An 18,154-nucleotide genomic window follows, 5' to 3' on the forward strand; every position below is an offset into this window, starting at 1 on the left:
TAACTGCATTGATCTCGGTAGCTACGCCACCCACAAAATTTAGAGAGCCTAAAATGGCGTGGGTCATATATTCACATCGTTCTTGCCAAGGTTGTATGTCTTTTTTCAACCTATTCAAGTCCAAACCATTAGGGCCCCTTAGAGGTTCTAACCATGGAGCTTGAAGGTCCAAAATAGATGTATATAGATACATCTGTATCAGCATGAAGTAATATGAATGGAGGGAGTACCTCCATTCCAGTTCATAGGGCTGACGCGTATCCCTAGATTCTCAATTTGGGCAACATAATATTAATTGTACAACATAAAAATTATACCATTAGAAAGTAGAACACATGAGTTTTCTAATGATATATACTCCCTCGATTCTGAAATACTCTGGATTCTAGGTCTAAAATTTGTTTTGAAATACTCTACTTTCCAACTTTTAGTCAACAAGAATACGGAAAACGAAGTGGTTCTCTTTTACCTATTGGATGTCACTATTTTCAATGTAGTTTGGATTGGTTGTTTACCAATTTAAGTAGTACCAATAAATGCTCCTACAATGTAGACTACAAGAGAACGGAGGGAGTATTTTGTAATATATATCTTGTATCATTGTTAAATATATGACCCATGGATACACGCAAGCCCTATGAATCGGGATGGAGGGAGTAATTGAAATCCAGACCGACAGGGCTCTTATGCTGGCACCAGATAAACAATTTTAGCTGATCTTTTTTTTTTTGCAAACACAGTATAACACACACACTCACAAATATGTACATACATCAATATGTATAAACACAGGCACACATCCTTCCTCTCTATGCATCTCTGAGAGACGATGTTTAAGATATTGATCTGACAAAACTGATTTGGTAGATATTAAGATTGATGAAGTCATCGCAAGCGTTTAACGGTAACATCAGCTCTCACTGAAAAATAATTTCATCTTTTGTAAGATAACAACATTAGATTGCCGCGAAAGAAAAGAAACAAGGAAATAACATTCGTTCCCCTTTGCACAGTGGCTGGCATTTCTTGTGGTATAAAATCTGGCAGTTGCGGTGGCGGCATCTGGGCGACGAGGACGGACTGATACGAATACGACAGCCCAAGAAAACGAAACAAAAGCAGCAAAGCAGGGTTATTGGATAAAAGCCCAGGCGCGGCGCAGCCAAACCCTCGGCTCAATCGTATCGTTTGATGGCGTAGGCCCACACCGATCTACTCTGTTCCCCCTCCGTCTCTCCTCCCTCCCCCCGCCTCCACCTCCACCGCCACCGCCGCCGCCGCCGGCCGATGGAAGCCCCGGGTTCCCCCTACGCCTCCTCGCCCGAGTCCGCCCCCAAGCGCGCCCCCCGCTCCTCCTCCCCGCCGCCCCCGCAGGACCGCCCCGAGACCGAGCCCGAGCCCGAGCACGAAGGTAACAACACCCCTCTCCCTCTGAGTTGGCTTCTATAGCGGAGCGTGGGCACTGCGCTGCCGGTGCGGCTGGATCCGCGAGATCCGGGCCCCGGCCCCGGCCCCGCGCTCCGGGGCCGAGATCTGCGGCCGCCCGTGCGTGTCTCCCTAGCGCGGCAGTCCGGCTGATTTGCGCTGCTGCTGCTCAGTACAGTACGTCGTCGCAGTGTGAAGGAGAGCCGCCAGCTGAGAGCTGACGAACGATCATGTTTTTTTAGTTTGTTTGGTATTATACACTTCACGTGCCGCCCCTGGTTCGCTCGGGGATGCTAGCAGGAACTTAGAATAATAATCCAGTGGTGGTTTAGTTAATGTGCCCCTGGTTTGTTAGCTGTGTTCGGAGGAATTAATGCTGGTGCTTGACGGGGCGGCATCGTGGTGATGAAAGTAGGCGGTTTTCGCACGGTTGTGCTTCGGTTACTAATGGCGGAGTGCCTGATGGGCGCATTAGCTACATCCAGGTTGGTCCGGATGTGTAGTGGTATAGCTTGTTTCACAGCACAGAATAGGTGGTGGGTGTATGAGTTCCTGCTTCGTAGCTAAATTTGTTCTGGCTGTTGGCACGATAAAATTGTTGCGGTTGCGCACAGGGAAATACGTTTATGTACTGGAACTCTACTAGCCATGCTGGTTCTTTTGGGTGTTTAAGTGCAACTGTATAATTAACCACTACAAGCTAAATTATATCATGGATTGCTCCTGCTCATTGAACTTCAATGAAATTCTGACCAACTTGCGGTGGCGTAGTTCTTGGCTTGCAAAATACCATGAATAAAACTTGTAATGCCAGTTTTGGTATGGTTGCACTTAGGTTAGTAATGGCTGCGTGCCTGATGGTGCATAGCTACATGAATTCCCACTTTGTAGCTAAATTTGATCTGTCTGTTGGCACGATAAAGTGTTGTAGTTGCACACAGGGAAATACGTTTTGTACTGGAACTCTACTGCCCATGCTGGTTCAAATTCCTTTGTTCTGAGTTCAAAATTTATCTTTCTCCTCAGATGAAAAGGAGAAGCCAACGCATTTGAGGTTCCTGGTGTCTAACACGGCAGCAGGGTGCATCATTGGCAAGGGTGGCTCAACTATCAATGACTTCCAGTCCCAGTCTGGTGCTCGCATTCAGTTATCACGCAGCCATGAGTTTTTCCCTGGTACAAATGACAGAATCATCATGGTCTCTGGACAATTTGACGATGTAATAAAGGCCATGGATTTGGTTCTCGAGAAACTCTTGGCAGAGGTAAATTTTGTTAATATTCATGTTTTTGTACGACCATGTTGCCATTGATTGATATTTGGTATTCTCCTGCAACTGTCCAGGCGGAAGAATCCAATGAAGCTGAAGCTAGGCCTAAGTTTAGACTTGTGGTTCCTAACAGCTCTTGTGGAGGGATTATTGGTAAAGGAGGAGCAACAATCAAGTATGCCTAATCAATAAACCTGCTCTAATCTCCGATGCTATCATTAAGTCTTGCCCCATTGTGATACCCAAATTTCAATCCGTGTGTTATGTAACGATTCAGTAAATTGATGAAGTATATCTGAACCAACAGATGATGGTAGTAGGAACTATATAGTCTCTTTCTTAATACTCATCTGCTTGGTCTGATATTAATTTTATCCCATGTTTTGTTGTTGTTCTTGTATTTATTGTATTTTTATTTCTGCCCCTTTGAATGTTGAAAGTTGGTGTTCTCTCTCTCTTCAGGTCATTCATTGAAGATTCACATGCTGGAATTAAGATTTCACCACAGGACAACAACTTCGTTGGCTTGCATGATAGGCTTGTTACTATCACAGGACCCTTAAACACTCAGATGCGAGCGATATATTTGATATTGAACAAGTTATCTGAGGATGTTCACTACCCACCTAATTTGAGTTCCCCATTTCCATATGCAGGTAAATCCTATAATTTTCACTACTGAATTTTCGATCTTAGCACATTGCTACATGCTTGCTTAAATGGGGTGCCTGCTCATAATACCTATCTTGCGCCAGTCTTTGAGGAATCCACTGAATTCTGGGATATATGGACATGTGCTGGTAGACATACTGCTTGTCATCCTTGATATTTATAGATGGATTCACCCTTCAGATGTGGCATCACCATGTGCTGTATTTAACATGCTTTTCTTTCTATAAAAGAAGTCACAACTGAATGCTGGGATATATTGACATGTGCTGGTAGACATACTGCTTGCTATCCCTGATATTTATGGATGGATTCACCCTTCAGATATGGCATCACCATTTTCTCTTACTCATTTCCCTCGCTTCAAAATATTCAGGCCTTGGTTTCCCAAGTTACCCTGCCGCTGTTCCTGTTGGGTATATGATTCCACAGGTTCCATATAATAATGCTGTGAACTATGGACCTAATGGTTATGGTGGTGGTGGTGGTGGAAGGTACCAAAACAACAAGGTTGGTGTTTGCTGCTGCATTATTCATTTTGCTGTCCTGCATCTTGTGCACCTTTTTTTTTCAGCGTCTACCATATGTTTTATTTTGTTGTCCACTTGTGGAGATATATGAATCAGATGCTTTCTAATGGAAATACAGTTTCCTGTTTTGCATTGTACTACATTAGTAAGTGCATGGATCATTTTTCCTGTCCAAGTCTTTGAAATTACTAGAGGGCAACATTTGGATCTCATAAATTTATGCTGATGTCCTGATAACTTTTTGTGCACTCTACTGTATTCGGTAGTGCATTTGAAATAAATCACTATCACACTTTCAGACATGTGTTGTTTTCTCGAGAAGGATAACGTATATGTCGGTCATGAATTTTTTTTTTCACGCTATTGGTCTTAGGTAGTGCATTGAAAATAAAAGGGTATAGGTATCACACTAAACATTTCATTTTGTTGAAAGAGGTGTGTATGTTAGAACTTCTGCTTGATGTTGTGTGAGTTACACTCCTTGATGTTTGATTTGATGTGTGTGTCCATTGTTCATGCCTTTTGATCTTTTCACATGATATCTTAGATGCATATTTTATTATTATTTTGTAAGACTGCTTGTATGACAGAACTGAGATTTCTTCTGTTTATCATCTGTATAATTAGTTGTATAACTCTACGTTAAATCTTTTTTAGTTTTGTTTTTCCTGTTTTAATGGAATTGTAAACCTGATATGTGTTCAAATAGTCTAACCATGGTTTTATGTTGAAATTTTGCAGCCTGGTACACCTGTTAGATCACCTGCTAATACTGAGGCCCAAGAATCACATACCATCGGTGTTGCTGATGAACACATCGGTGCAGTTGTAGGACGAGCAGGGAAGAACATAACAGAGATCATTCAGGTAATTTCTTGCACCACGGGAATTTGATATGCATCAAATGCATTAGTGTCTATTTTTTACAGCAGATGCTCAGTTACTCAAAGCTTTCTGCATATGTACATATATGCACTTGTGCTGTACAGATATACAAGGCTTCTGATTAGCCTATGTAACTGAATAGGCAATTTTGTTAGTATGTCTTGTGCATATACATATGCACACATGTTGTATAGATGTATAAGGTTTCTGCAGTTCGGTGGGGTATATATTTTTTCTAAAGTCAAACGAGGTAGACTTTGACCAAAGTTTATAGAAAAATCTATTGAGAACAGCGATACTATATGAACATAATATGAAAATGGCCCTGATATATCTAGTGACTGATTTGGCGTGATAGATATTGATAGTTTTTCCTGAAATGTTAGTAAAATTTACATTGTTTGACTTTTGAAAAAAATTATGCGCCTTATTTTACAGAACAGAGGTAGTATAACCCAATCTTGTTTCATATATCACCATCTATTATAAGTCCTTGACTGCTGTTGCCTTCAGAAAGTCATTTGATCATGTAGTTTGCCCACAAGGGTAAATATCTAAATAGTTGAGAACCAAGCATATGACGACTATCATCATGTTATACTTAAAAAAATGTACTAGTACTTTCTCGTAGTTCTATGACTTTTCACCACCTTCTTGGTTATGAGCGCACCATGTTTTAGGGAAACTAACTATAGCAATTTGTTGCAACTGCAGGCTAGTGGTGCCAGGATCAAGATATCAGATAGGGGTGACTTCATAGCTGGAACATCTGACAGGTAATTTAGCATGTTTCCACAGTTGCACTGGATCACCTCTTGGCTCGTCGATCTTAACATATCTCAATTCTTTCTTACTGGCGCAGGAAAGTGACTATAACTGGGTCATCTGAAGCTATCCAGGCGGCCGAGTCTATGATCATGCAGAGGGTGGCAGCCAGTTCTGAGAGGTGATGAAGACGGAGCGCACCCCTGCCGATGTCGTGGACTGCGAGCGAACTTGTTTTTTTTTGTTCACCTAGCTTTAGTGCTATCTGCAAAGCTTGAGAAATTTTTAAGATGACTGTTCGTGTTAGTAACCAGTTAAATTAGCTGTGTTTTTCCCTCCCGGAATAGTACTAGCATTATATATTTCTCAGACAGATTTGACTCTCCATAACACAGAAACAAATGCTGGTGTGCTAGTTCTGCTGCTGCCTGTTTGAAGTTTTGAGATTTGGGAAGGTTGTTGGTCGGATTATGTACAGCTTCGTCGTCTGCTTAGCTTTCTTTGCACCAGTGTTATCTGCAGCTTCGTCTGCATTTTTTCTTTAGCGGAACGTCTACATTTCAAAGACTTCGTTGCGATAACAAACGCGAGCTGTCACGTCTGACAGATGGGCCCAGCTCGTACCCCACACTCTTCTTCATCCCGTCTTCCATAAATACGCTCCCCGGTCGACCACCGTCGCATCCGACTTGAGTCGAACCCAGTCCAAACCCCAGCTTCCAGAACCCACCATTCCGAGACCACGCGCGGACGCGCCACCATGGCCAAGCTTCGCGCCGGCTCTACCGCCCGCTCCGCCGCCGCCGCCGCTGCTCGGGCGTCCCCGGCGCCCACGTCGTCGGACCCGAATCTCCCCACCCCGACCTCCACCCCCCGCGCCGACCTCTCCTCCTCCGGCGCCAAGTTCGCCGTCACCTCCGCCAACCGCAGCTCGGTGGGTTCGTCCTCATCCGCTTCCGCCTCAGACCTCCCCGCGCCCGCCGCCCGCGACGTCGCCTCCATCGCCAAGGTAAACCCCACCGACCTGACCCACCCGCACGCGCGCGGTGCCTCCGCCCTGGAATAATCGATGACCTTCTCCGCCCTCCTCGTGCTCGACAGGAGGTCGGCAAGCGCCTCGCCTACGACGACGACGACGACGGCTCTGCCCTGCCCACGGCCGCCTCCACGATGCAGATGCAGGATCACGCGCCCGAGGGCGCCGCCATCCTCGCGCCGCTGCTGGAGCTCCCTGGCCCCGGCGAAGTCTCCTCCACCACCGTCGTCCCCGCCTCTGCCGACTCCACCGTCACCGACGTCGTCTCCGCCTCTGCCGACTCCACCGTCACCAAGACCCAGGTGATGATCCCCGGTCGATCCCGATTTGTGCTGCTGCTCGAGTTCCGTTCAGTTCGTGCTTAATTGGAATGTTGAGTTCCGTTTAGCTGTGTTTGGGGTGGCCATTCAATTATTTTTGCTTGTGTACGAGCGCTCTCTGGGGCTTGGTGATTCCAATCAGTTAAGTTAAATCAGTCGTAGTTCAAGTTTCCATTGCCTGCTTCTCGTGTTCTGTTAATTTGCCGGGGTAATTTCGGGATGCTTCGGTGGTGGTGACTACATTAAATTTTAAATTTAATAACTGATCAGTTCGAATTCGGGTGCCCATGACTTCGTATTGCTGATCAGTTCGAAACGAATCTCTGCAGCCTCCCGTCCCGATTCGAATTCCTAATCTGAGTTCCGCTTGAATTCTTCATGTAACTTGTTGCCCCGGCCGCGTCTCCGTCAATCTGGAAGCTCCAATCCAAACGCACTAAACAAAACACGTCGGTGTCCTGTTTCTGTCCATGCAGGTCGCAGCGCCCGCCGACTCCACCGCCGCCGCCGCCGCGGACGCCGAGGGCCCCGTCCTCACGGGGATGGAGCTCGTCCTCGCCGAGCTGCGCCACGCCCGCGGCCTCACCCCGCGCTCCAAGCGCCTCCTCGCCGCGCTCGCCGAGACCGCCTCCGCCGAGCTCGGCTACGACCCCACGGCCGCCGCCCTCCGCACGCGCCGCGCGGCCTTCTGGAGCAAGGTGCGCGTCGGGATCCTCGCCGCGACCGTCTTCTCCGTGGCCGCCATGGACGTCGCCCTCGCCGTCGCGCTCTACGGCGCCAGCCGCGGGAGCCACCACCACCTGGTGCTGCCCCCCACCTGATCGATCGATGCACGCGCGATGACGAGCGATCGATCGGTACAAGTTAGTAGAACCGGTGTGTTAATTTGGTCTAGTGTTTGCCGCTTCCGATTTCTACCAGTAGCTTCGTAGTAAGTTAGCCTTGTTGCTCTACGAGTTTCTAGTACTACATCAGTACGTTGTGGTGTTCAATTATTGGTACCTAGATAGAACCGTGCTGAAAGCAGCGGTGATTAATTTCTGTGTTACGGTGAGTGTTTATTAGTACATTTTCAGTGAGAAATACTATATTGACTGTGTTGTGCTTCAGTAACAATTTTATGGAAATTCAGTTTCATGCACGATTGCCAGTAGTTCATATGAGATGGTGAAGGAATCCGAGCATGGGGTTCGTAATCTGTTGGATCCATACTGTTCAGACTTGCTCCTGTTTTTTTTTTTCTGTTGTGAACTTTCAAGTCTGAACTTGAGTGCACATGAAATAGGAAAATCAGTATTTTCGTCAGCAGGCAAACCAGGTAGGTTAGTTGAGGCAGGTTGATACGGAGGCATAAGTGTCGATCGTAGGCATTCATGGCTACATACCTTTTGCATTGCTCGGTGCTTCGGTGAATCTGGATTTCTGTAGGATATATCATGGCTTTTCATGTTTCAAGTAGCCATTTGCCATAATTCTTATGAATTGTGCTGCAAGACAAACAATCGTGTGGTCCTCAAACTATATAATATCATCTACCGAAGAGAAAAAAAAACAATTGGAAAATATATGAATATTGCTGGAGGTATAGCAGTACATCACATTATATATTTTTGTCTTCTGAAGCACAGCTGCCTATTCTGCTAATTATTGACCATGTTTATTTTAGAGTATGTACTTACCATTCCTCCCATGTATGACAATGTAGTTGCTTTTGCTTATGCAGATGTCTTGAGTACAACTGTTGTACTGAGGCATGAGTTGATCCGACGAATACACTTGTTTCCTAGGCCAAAAATATCTTCATGTTGGACGTTAGATCGCAGCCTCGCATGCAGGCCAAGTGAAAACACACTATCATGGAGTCTTTCATCGAGGGTAACTAGTTTTCTTTACCCAGAAAGTTTCTTCGGTGTCATTTCAAACATACTTCCATAATACAAATATGATAGGGTACAAAATCCAAAGTGCATATTTTGAATTTCTTTTGCTCTACCCACCCATTTCACCTTGGGCCAGATAATATAGATGCTTCCGATGGAACTGATTATGTTGATGGATTATCTTGAACAAACATGAGTGAATTTGCATCAAAAGTTTGTATGCTAATCGCACCTTCTAATACCTTGATCACGATTGACATTGAAGGCCTTTGAATGCTGTCATGTTGTAGGCACCATATTGCGAGCTTCATCATTTGAACTACTTCGTCATGGTGTGAGACCATATCATCACTATACTTGTCAATCAGATCAACCAATTGATTGTTTTGAGCTTTTTCTTGTAATAGATTTATGAGCTGAACATTCTTCTCGGGTTGAGAGTTGTCAATGTTTTTTCTTCCACTTATTATTTCCACGATGACAACTCCAAAGCTATAGACATCAACTTTTTCAGTGATCCGCGATGTCAACCATTCAGGTGCTAGATATCCAGGTGTTCCTCTCGATCATCATAGTCACTACCTTGCTTTGATCCCTATCTATCAGCTTGCATAGTCCAAAATCAGCCACTATGGCATTGAAGTTGTCATCCAGGAGAATATTTTGGTGTTTGATATCCAAATGAGCAATTTTCCGCCTGCAGTCCTCATGAAGATAGGATAGTCCCTTGGCAATATCCTGAATGATATTGCAACGTGTGCACCATTCAAGAGGGGCCTTATTATCTTGGTAATAGATCCACCTGTCTAGTGACCCTTTTGACATATATTCATATACCAAAAGCCTCTCGGACTTCTCTACACAAAAGCCAATCAGGTTGACAAGATTTATGTGTTCAATGCTACCAATAGTCTCGACCTCTGCCAAGAATTCTTTCTTTCCTTGTCTAGCACCTTCTAGACGTTTCACTGCAACTCTGTTTTCACCCAATTTTCCTTCAAAAACTGATCCAAACCCACCTTCTCTGAGCTTATTTCTGGACCCTTCTGTGCATTCGCTCAACTTCTCAAAAGAATACCTCGTCGGAATTCCAGGGAATCGATCCCACCACTCAAGGTGTTATCCAGACAAGTTCCCCAGTAGCAGAATATGGAAGAAGCAAAGATGTGGGCGGCTGAATGGGGTATGAGTGCTGACGAAGTTCTGGCTTCCCAAGACGAGTTGTTTCCCAAGGCTATTGTAGCCCCTAAGCCTATATTTGTCATGGGAGAAGCTCTTGTCAGCAATGAGAGGTTGCAAGAACTACCAACACATATGCGTTACTTGCATGCATGGTACCTGAATGCCGCAAAGAATGTGAGAATAATGATCGTGCTCGGTGTCCCAGAGGAGTGAACTTTTAAGTCTAAACTCGAGTGCATATGAAATAGGCAAATCAGTATTTTTGCAAGCAGGCAAACCATGTTGGTTAGTTGGCGCAGGTTGATTCGGAGGCATAAGTGTCGTCGGCATTCATGGCTGTATACCTTTTGCATTGCTCGGTGCCTCGGTGAATCTGGATTTTTGTAGGATATATCATGGTTTTTCGTGTTTTAAGTAGCCATTTGCCATAGTTCTTATGAATTGTGCTGCAAGACAAACAATTGTGTTGTCCTCGAACTATATCATATCATCTTCCAAAGAGAAAACGATTTTTTTTGGAAAAAAATGCATATTGCTGGAGGTTTAGCAGTACACATCACGATTTTTGCCTATTCTGCTGATTAACGAAGTTTATTTTAGTCTATGTACTTGCCATTCGTTGTATGTATGCCAATGTAGTTTTTTCTTGCTTTTGCCTATGTAGATGTCTTGAGTACAACTATTGTACTGAGTTGGTAGGCATGAGTTGATCCGACGAATACACATGTTTCGCAGGCCAAAAAATTCTTTATCGTTGGGTCTCAGCCTCCCAGGTAGGCCAGTGAAAAACACACTACCTTGGATTTCTTCATCGAGGGTAACTAGTTTTTCATCTTTAAAGGTACAAAACCCTGAGGTACAAATAATCAAACGTATTTACATTGCCCATAAAATTCTTTTGGTGTCATTTTAAACATAATTCCATTGTACAAATATGATAGAGTACAAAATCCAAAGTGCATATTTTGAATTTCTTCTGCTCTACCCACCCGTTTCACCTTGGGCCAGATAATATAGATGCTTGAGATGGAACTGAATATGTTGACGGATTATCTTGAACAAACATGAGTGAATTTGCATCAAAAGTCTGTATGCTAATCGCACCTTCTAATACCTTGATCACGATTGACATTGAAGGCCTTTGAATGCTGTCATGTTGTAGGCACCATATTGCGAGCTTCATCATTTGAACTACTTCCTCATGGTGTGAGACCATATCATCACTATGCTTGTCAATCAGATCAACCAATTGATCGTTTTGAGCTTTTTCTCGTAATAGATTTATGAGCTGAACATTCTCCTCGCGTTGGGAGTTGTCAATGTTTTTTCTTCCACTTATTATTTCCATGATGACAACTCCAAAGCTATAGACATCAACTTTTTCAGTGATCCGCGATGTCAACCATTCAGGTGCTAGATATCCAGGTGTTCCTCTCATCATAGTCACTACCTTGCTTTGATCCCTGTCTATCGGCTTGCACAGTCCAAAGTCAGCCACTTTGGCATTGAAGTTGTCGTCGAGGAGAATATTTTGGGGTTTGATATCCAAATGAGCAATTTTTCGCCTACACTCCTCATGAAGATAGCATAGGCCTTTGGCAATATCCAGAATGATACTGCAGCGTGTGCACCATTTAAGAGGGGCATTATTATCTTGGTAATAGATCCACCTGTCCAGCGACCCTCTTGACATATATTCATATACCAGAAGCCTCTCAGACTTTTCTACACAAAATCCAATCAGCCTGACAAGATTGATGTGCTCAATGCTACCAATAGTCTCGACCTCTGCCAAGAATTCTTTCTTTCCTTGTCTAGCGCTTTCTAGACGTTTCACTGCAACTCTGTTTTCACCCAATTTTCCTTCAAAAACTGATCCAAACCCACCTTCTCCAAGCTTCTTTCTGAACCCTTTTGTGCATTCGCTCAACTTCTCAAAAGAATACCTCGTTGGAATTCCATGGAATTGATCAAAATCAAATTCTTCATCTTGCAATTCATACTTTCTCCTCCTTTGTTTATAAAGAGCAACAACATTGATAAACAATACAAGAGCAGTAGCAGCACCAAGTGTAGCACCTAACATCACCTTCCTTTTGTTTTCATTAGAGGGGTTGCGCTGCACCTTCATTTTGTTTTCATTAGAGGAGCTAAGTTGCACCTTAATATAAGCAGAGGAGTTGTAATCATTATTAGGTTGTATTGATTTCAAGGAAAAGACCTTAGTCACCCACACACAATCTCCATGGGGAGCAATCCAGTTATACCTAATCAAAACGGCCATGCATGAACAATTCTTCAAGCAGGCTTGCTTACAGTCATCAGTGCTTGTTGCATTCATAGCCATGTGGCTGTCGTCGAAGTAAGAGATGTTGGGAAGGGTCAAGAGCCGATGGTGTCGCATTTCTTGACACGAGATTGGAGTTACTGGTGCGCAACCAAGATTTGGCTTCCGTTCATCCACTAGTTTGAAGTAGCTTGAACTTGAATCATTCTCAAGTGGACAGACACATTGCCCCTGTATGCATATACCATACTCCCCACAGACTGTTGGGTAATCACAAACATCCAACATGTACATTACATTAAATGCTATTATCCAGGCTTGACTAGACCATGACCATTCATACAGTCTCAGGTATCCATCTGAATCTAACCTCATGTACTGGATTGTGGATATAGCAGTTGGCAATGTAATACTACTAACATAATCTGGCCTTGGCTGCCCAAAGGTGGTGAGGCTTCCATTCATGAATGTAGCCTTTGTTGGATAATGTCCTATCTTGTTTTGTGCCATGAGATCCGAAAAGTAGCGCTGTGGTGGTGTGGATTCAACAAAAGCATATAATCCATCGGCTTGTACAGTGATATAGAAATGATTTGTTGCAAAAGTATTTGATGTGAGTCTCATACCTTCCACAAGTGACTGCCCAAGGACCAATGTGTCAGTAGGATGAGCAAAGGACTGCCACACAGTTGCCTTCTTGTGATCAAACAACACTAGATTGCCGATATCTGTGATCATCATGCCAGCTACAGATCGACCTGCACTATTGCTTGACCAGACGTGGCTACCATCAGCATCGCGGAGGACCAAGTTTCCATCTGTGGTGAATTCAAGGGTGGCATTCTCTTTGACAGGGCGATCCCGGTTTGCAGACCAGACAATCTGTTGAGTGATCAAGTCGGTGCTGCCAATGGATAACGCAAAAAGGAACTTGTCACAAGCAAATGTCGATATAGAGGAGGCACAACAGAACCCTGCATCAATCCGAAGCTCAAAGTCAGAGTCAGATATAACATTAGTGCTGATGCTGCGGTCGAGGCCTTTGAAGAAAACGCCGCTGTTGATCCAAATTGTTGAGGGTTTGGCTATAGAAGAATATTTCGCGGCCTGTGCCATACGGAGCAGCGGTGTTGCAGCTTCAAGCACGAGGAAGAAGAGAATGACAGGACCCATGGCGCATGAAGCGGAAACTGCAATTGAATAAATATATCAGTTAGCGCAAGGAGGAAGCTAGCAAGTAACTCGAGATGAGCACCGCACCTGAGGATACGCAGACGGAGAAGACGTGATCACCGGAGAGATGACTGATCAGCTCAGCGAGGTACTTTGGAGTAGCTCTGGGATTTCCGGACATGTGATGCCGTGATGGTGTGATTAGTCCCAAAGTGCCCACTGGCTGAGTGACCGTGCGCTTGTGCCGACCCCAGTAAATTCAAGTCTCAGTCATTCGTCAACAGATCTCGGTTTCAGTGGGTTGGTCGTATGGGTTTACCGCTCGTTCCTGTTAGACGAGGAAGCAAACCATGATGTGCTGCATTTTACCAAAACTATTCATTGGTTTGAGTGGACTTGGGTCGGCCTAAGTTTCACCATCACAGATGATTTTCAGTAAAAGGTTTATGCTTTGTGCTGGTATTAGCAAAAGGATCTGAACAGGAGCCGTTTGCGATCTTATTGCCGACAGTTCTCCGGAGCTGTCCGCGATCACCGGGTAGCCTATACGGCTCTTGGTGGGGACTAACCTAATAACATCGGAAATGGTTCGCAGTGGAGGCAGTGATTCCTAATCTGAAGTTACATAGTACATCATCCCAACATCGGAACTAGAGAGAAATGGTCTAGGGTGGAATATGAGGTCAATGTCACGGTGAAGTGTTCATGTGCGCGTGTAAGCAATTCGAGCACACGGAGACGGGGATGCTCTGATGCCACTTCTCTATCTTTGTTTTCTTCTCCTGCCATATAGTGCATAATACTGTTCAATTTCAGGTGATGATCCACCTGGGCGTGCTTGAGATACCAAGGTTCCATATTGTGCCACGCTGGACAGCCGAGCGGATGAGCTGTTGGATGCATTGCAACAAGCAAGGAGTTAGCATAAGAAAAGGAGTAGACACAGGGGTCCGTTTTCGAAAAGAAGGATATCTTTTGAATCTTAAAGCCACTTAATTTTCCTTAGAAAATATGAAGAAACAAGACTTCCAAAGGGACCTTGGCATACACACTACATACTTTTCTTAGCCATGTGGTGTACCATCAAATTCATATGTCACAGAATAACAGACCAAGCCAGATTGCTCAACGCCCGGAGTAGTTCTGAGGTGTACGGCATGGGGTTAGATCCGATGCGGCGTGCTTGTGAAGATGATCGGTCCTACGAGCCCGTCATGAAGGGTATCGGTGAGCTGCAACGAGAACTATCTGCAATGAACGCAGCGGCGTCGGTGGGAGCCAAGGCGTCATCGCCTCCCGGATGTTTGAAGTCTGCCTTTAGGGCTGCAGTGCTTGACAAGGCTAAATCTGCATCGCTACTTGTACAGATGATGAAGGAAACCGAGCATGGAGCTCTGAATCTGTTGGATCTAGACATTCATCTTGATCAGAATGGCTCTTGCTCCTTTTTTTTTTCTCTGTTATCGTAAGCGAAGCGAAGTGTTATCGTCATCACGTCGCTGGATAACATATACTATTGTTTCACACGAGGACAAGTTCAGAGTTCCTAATAGAAACAAAAAAAAAGGATCAAGAGCCTGTTGACCCATGTGAACCAAGTTGGATTTAACAGAATTCAAAATCCCTTGCTCAATTTCCTTCCTCCAAGCATTCCAGGCCTCAGACTGACTTCAGACATCAGGCATCTGGGATACGATTTCTTGCATCCGATCCATATGCTTCATGGCGATCTCGAAGGACCGATCATCACGAGAAGCACGCCGCATTATCTTTATCCCCTTGTCATACAGCGCAAATCGCCTGCATCGCCAGCAAGTGTCTTTCTGTGGATGAGCGCGATGCATCCAACAGCGCAGCGGCTCGACTGTCCACCGTGGCACGATATGAGACCTTGGTATCTCGTGCACGCCCAGGTGGACCATGACCTGAAAATTGGATTCTCAGGGCAATGAGAGGAACACAACAGCAACGATGGACAGAAGATGATAATGCTAGAGAATTTGTTACCTTAACAGCATGGCAGCAGAGCATTCCCGTGTGCTCAAATTGCTTACACACACACATGAACGCTTCACCTTCTTCTCTGACATTGACCTCATATTCCACCCTAGACCATTTCTCTCTCGTTTCACTGTTGGGACACCATGCTTTGTACTTCAAATTAGGGATTACTGCCTCCACTACATAAGGTTCAGATTCGTATATGGTTTGTACAAACAGTTCGTACACAGCTCTTGTGTACACCTCGCTGGCATGCTTCTCTATTGGTAGATTTGTCCTCAGAACAACCTCATTCTGCACAAAGAAAAACAACAATTCATCATTAGTCTTTGCTCGTCTTAATGCCCATAGAAAAGATATTAATTCCCTGAAGTTAAGCTTACTATACTAGTACTCTTCTCCTCGAAATCGTCTTCCAGGTCTTGATCGGATCGCAGTTTCTCGTATTGTTTGACGAAAAGTTCCATTGAGCAATCCCATGGAACATATTCTTTTAGCAAGTGTCTCGCGCTCTCACACTTTTGTGTGCTAGTCTGTTTAGCACAGAATGTGTCGCTGAAGTATGCCTTAACCCACTTGTGCCGCACCTCATAGATTTGCATCAGAAATGGGTGATTCTCCAACCCATACTTCTGTAGCAGCATCTCCCATGCTCTTTCAAACTCATCAGTTGTCAACATGTCATTCAAAATTCTGTGGAATTCCACTCGAAACATACTTTCTTTTGTGTAATGAGAACCAAGGAAGTCCTTTGCCATGCCAAGGACCTGCCACTTGCACCATCTGTGTGTGGTGGATGGCAGTACCTCTTGTATGGCATCCTCAATTGCTCCGCATCGATCTACAAGGTTTTAAATAAAACAAATTAGATGACGGCGCTGCAGAAACAATATTGGGTAGGGAACGGTGTGTAAAAAGCAATCTGACCAGTTAGTATAGTTTGGGGCTGTTTCCCACCCATTAATTGGAAAAACTGGCTGAACACCCATTTGAAGCTGTCCACTTTCTCATCTGTCATCAACACCCCGCCAAGCAATATGGTCTCGAAGTTATTGTTGACTCCAACAAAAAGGCCAAATGGTATTTCATACATGTTTGATCGGTAGGTGGTATCGAAGGTAATCACATCGCCAAAGGAGTGGTAGTGAGTGGAGTTCTGGATACTGGTCCAGAGTAGCGTCGTTACTCTACAGTCATTATCAATCTGAAAAGTATAATTAAACAGTGGATCCTTTACTCTGATCTTGGTAAAGGTTTCCATGGTGTTCCTAAAATCATCAAACTGTGGATTCTCTGCTCCAATTTCAGCAATGACTGGCACATTGTTTTCTCTTAGTTGGCGGATCAAGTCCCTCGTGTTCTTGTTGATACTAGTATGAGACCGCCAGGATAACTTCTCTTTACACGCCCTGGAAAGTGTGTGATTATGCCCAACTTGATGTTCGCACACGTACCATCCACTGTCTGTGGATCTCAGCAAACGAATCGATGCCGTGCATTCACAGCTGAGGGGTGAATTGTTGTACTTGGTTGGTTTCCCCTGTAGAAGATAATATTTTCAGAACGCTGGTATTGAGTACAACCGAAAAAAATAATCAAAAGTACAACCTTACAGGGAAGGATAAATTTCATACCTCACACGCACAAACAAATTTCTGCATGCATTTACTTCCTTGAGAATCCAGACTGCTCTCGCCGTACCTAATTCCAAAACCAGATTCCCAGGAATAAATGTTGTAGATCTCATAGGCCTCGCCAAGAGAAACAAAGCTACTCCCCAACTTTGGATTGACCACGGCCTCAGTTTTCCTTTTGGCGAACCCAGCAATCGCCTTCACCAGTGCGCTAACATGTTCTTCTCCTGGCTGCGCCCTACAATTTTTTTTTGTCAGCACCTAGTTAGATATGCAGAGATCTGTAGTAAGTTGATCGATGGAATTGGAATTCCTTAATTTGCACCATCTGGACAGGACAAAACAGAATATGTATCTACGACCTGGTTGTGACTATCAATCAATAGGAGTACTGAGCACATGCACTGGATTGGCATTGTAGTATCTATGAAGATCGACCAATGCTTTAGTTCATAATGATTTGCCAAAAACTTGCAATAGGCAAGTAGAGTTTGATTCAGAAAGAAAGAAAAAATTGGGCACACATCTAAACCCTAACCCCCAAATCGTTGGGCTACTGATGCAGCAGGCAGTAGCGCCTCGAGCGACGGCTCGTGAGATTGATGCGACGCACGTACCTAGGATGAGGAACGGCGGCGGCGGCGGCGGCTTGCGCATGAGGCTTCGAACCCTTCTCCTTCATCCTGACCCTGTGCCGACGGAATGAACCAAAACGAGCCGCCCGCGTTTAGTTAACTTCGCCGGACCAGAGTGGCGGAAATAAACAAGGGTAGGTGGGAGAGTGGCGAGGCACTGGCTAACCTCGGCTGCTCCTTCCCGGGCAAGAACTCCGCTGCCATCTCTGCGAGGAGGACGGCGAGGAAGAAGAGTTTCTTTTCCAGTAAATTATGCTTTGCTAATTTAGGATATTATGCATTGTAGAGGTGATACAGTATCACGTGCATTACGATACTTCTACTAATCTAATAAATCTTTGTGTAAAGTATAGTTGAAGCAAAAAAAAACTTTACCATTCCATCATATTTAACGTTTTTTTATATTCTCAATGCAAATGTAACCATTAAATTTTCTAGTTTTAAGTGCTATGATACCGTAT

At 44.5% G+C, this 18,154-nt stretch overlaps 3 protein-coding genes across 3 annotated transcripts; 1 reads left to right on the forward strand and 2 right to left on the reverse strand.

Moving 5' to 3' along the window:
- Window positions 1-1,287: 1,287 nt before the first annotated feature.
- Window positions 1,288-6,022, forward strand: LOC124693592 (protein BTR1-like). Its single transcript, XM_047227076.1, has 8 exons — window positions 1,288-1,411; window positions 2,452-2,690; window positions 2,771-2,871; window positions 3,159-3,352; window positions 3,742-3,875; window positions 4,637-4,762; window positions 5,495-5,556; window positions 5,643-6,022. The coding sequence occupies exons 1-8, from the start codon at window positions 1,288-1,290 to the stop codon at window positions 5,728-5,730; spliced, it is 1,068 nt and encodes a 355-aa protein (XP_047083032.1). The 3' UTR covers window positions 5,731-6,022.
- A 4,935-nt stretch (window positions 6,023-10,957) lies between these two features.
- Window positions 10,958-13,423, reverse strand: LOC124688999 (G-type lectin S-receptor-like serine/threonine-protein kinase SD2-5). The gene has a single exon (XM_047222607.1). The coding sequence runs from the start codon at window positions 13,421-13,423 to the stop codon at window positions 10,958-10,960; it is 2,466 nt and encodes an 821-aa protein (XP_047078563.1).
- A 1,466-nt stretch (window positions 13,424-14,889) lies between these two features.
- LOC124693593 (protein FAR-RED IMPAIRED RESPONSE 1-like) lies at window positions 14,890-17,880 on the reverse strand. The gene is made up of 6 exons (XM_047227077.1): window positions 17,676-17,880; window positions 17,059-17,296; window positions 16,352-16,964; window positions 15,808-16,265; window positions 15,431-15,718; window positions 14,890-15,348 (listed from the first exon to the last, which is right to left on the reverse strand). Exons 1-6 carry the CDS (start codon window positions 17,738-17,740, stop codon window positions 15,094-15,096), a joined length of 1,917 nt encoding a protein of 638 aa, XP_047083033.1. The 5' UTR covers window positions 17,741-17,880; the 3' UTR covers window positions 14,890-15,093.
- Window positions 17,881-18,154: the final 274 nt, after the last annotated feature.

The sequence above is a fragment of the Lolium rigidum genome, chromosome 2 (assembly GCF_022539505.1).
Source record: "Lolium rigidum isolate FL_2022 chromosome 2, APGP_CSIRO_Lrig_0.1, whole genome shotgun sequence".
NCBI classification, from domain to species: domain Eukaryota; kingdom Viridiplantae; phylum Streptophyta; class Magnoliopsida; order Poales; family Poaceae; genus Lolium; species Lolium rigidum.

What these genes read in the sequence shown, in the direction of transcription:
- LOC124693592 (XM_047227076.1), top strand. Translation starts at nt 1,288, where the DNA reads ATGGAAGCCCCGGGTTCCCCCTACGCCTCCTCGCCCGAGTCCGCCCCC. An exon ending in TTCCCCATTTCCATATGCAG is followed by an intron (nt 3,353 to 3,741) that starts GTAAATCCTATA and finishes CAAAATATTCAG; the next exon opens with GCCTTGGTTTCCCAAGTTAC. An exon ending in ACATAACAGAGATCATTCAG is followed by an intron (nt 4,763 to 5,494) that starts GTAATTTCTTGC and finishes TTGCAACTGCAG; the next exon opens with GCTAGTGGTGCCAGGATCAA.
- LOC124688999 (XM_047222607.1), bottom strand. Translation starts at nt 13,423, where the DNA reads ATGGGTCCTGTCATTCTCTTCTTCCTCGTGCTTGAAGCTGCAACACCG.
- LOC124693593 (XM_047227077.1), bottom strand. Translation starts at nt 17,740, where the DNA reads ATGAAGGAGAAGGGTTCGAAGCCTCATGCGCAAGCCGCCGCCGCCGCC. An exon ending in GCCGCCGTTCCTCATCCTAG is followed by an intron (nt 17,297 to 17,675) that starts GTACGTGCGTCG and finishes AAAAAATTGTAG; the next exon opens with GGCGCAGCCAGGAGAAGAAC. An exon ending in TCTGCTGCCATGCTGTTAAG is followed by an intron (nt 15,349 to 15,430) that starts GTAACAAATTCT and finishes TCCAATTTTCAG; the next exon opens with GTCATGGTCCACCTGGGCGT.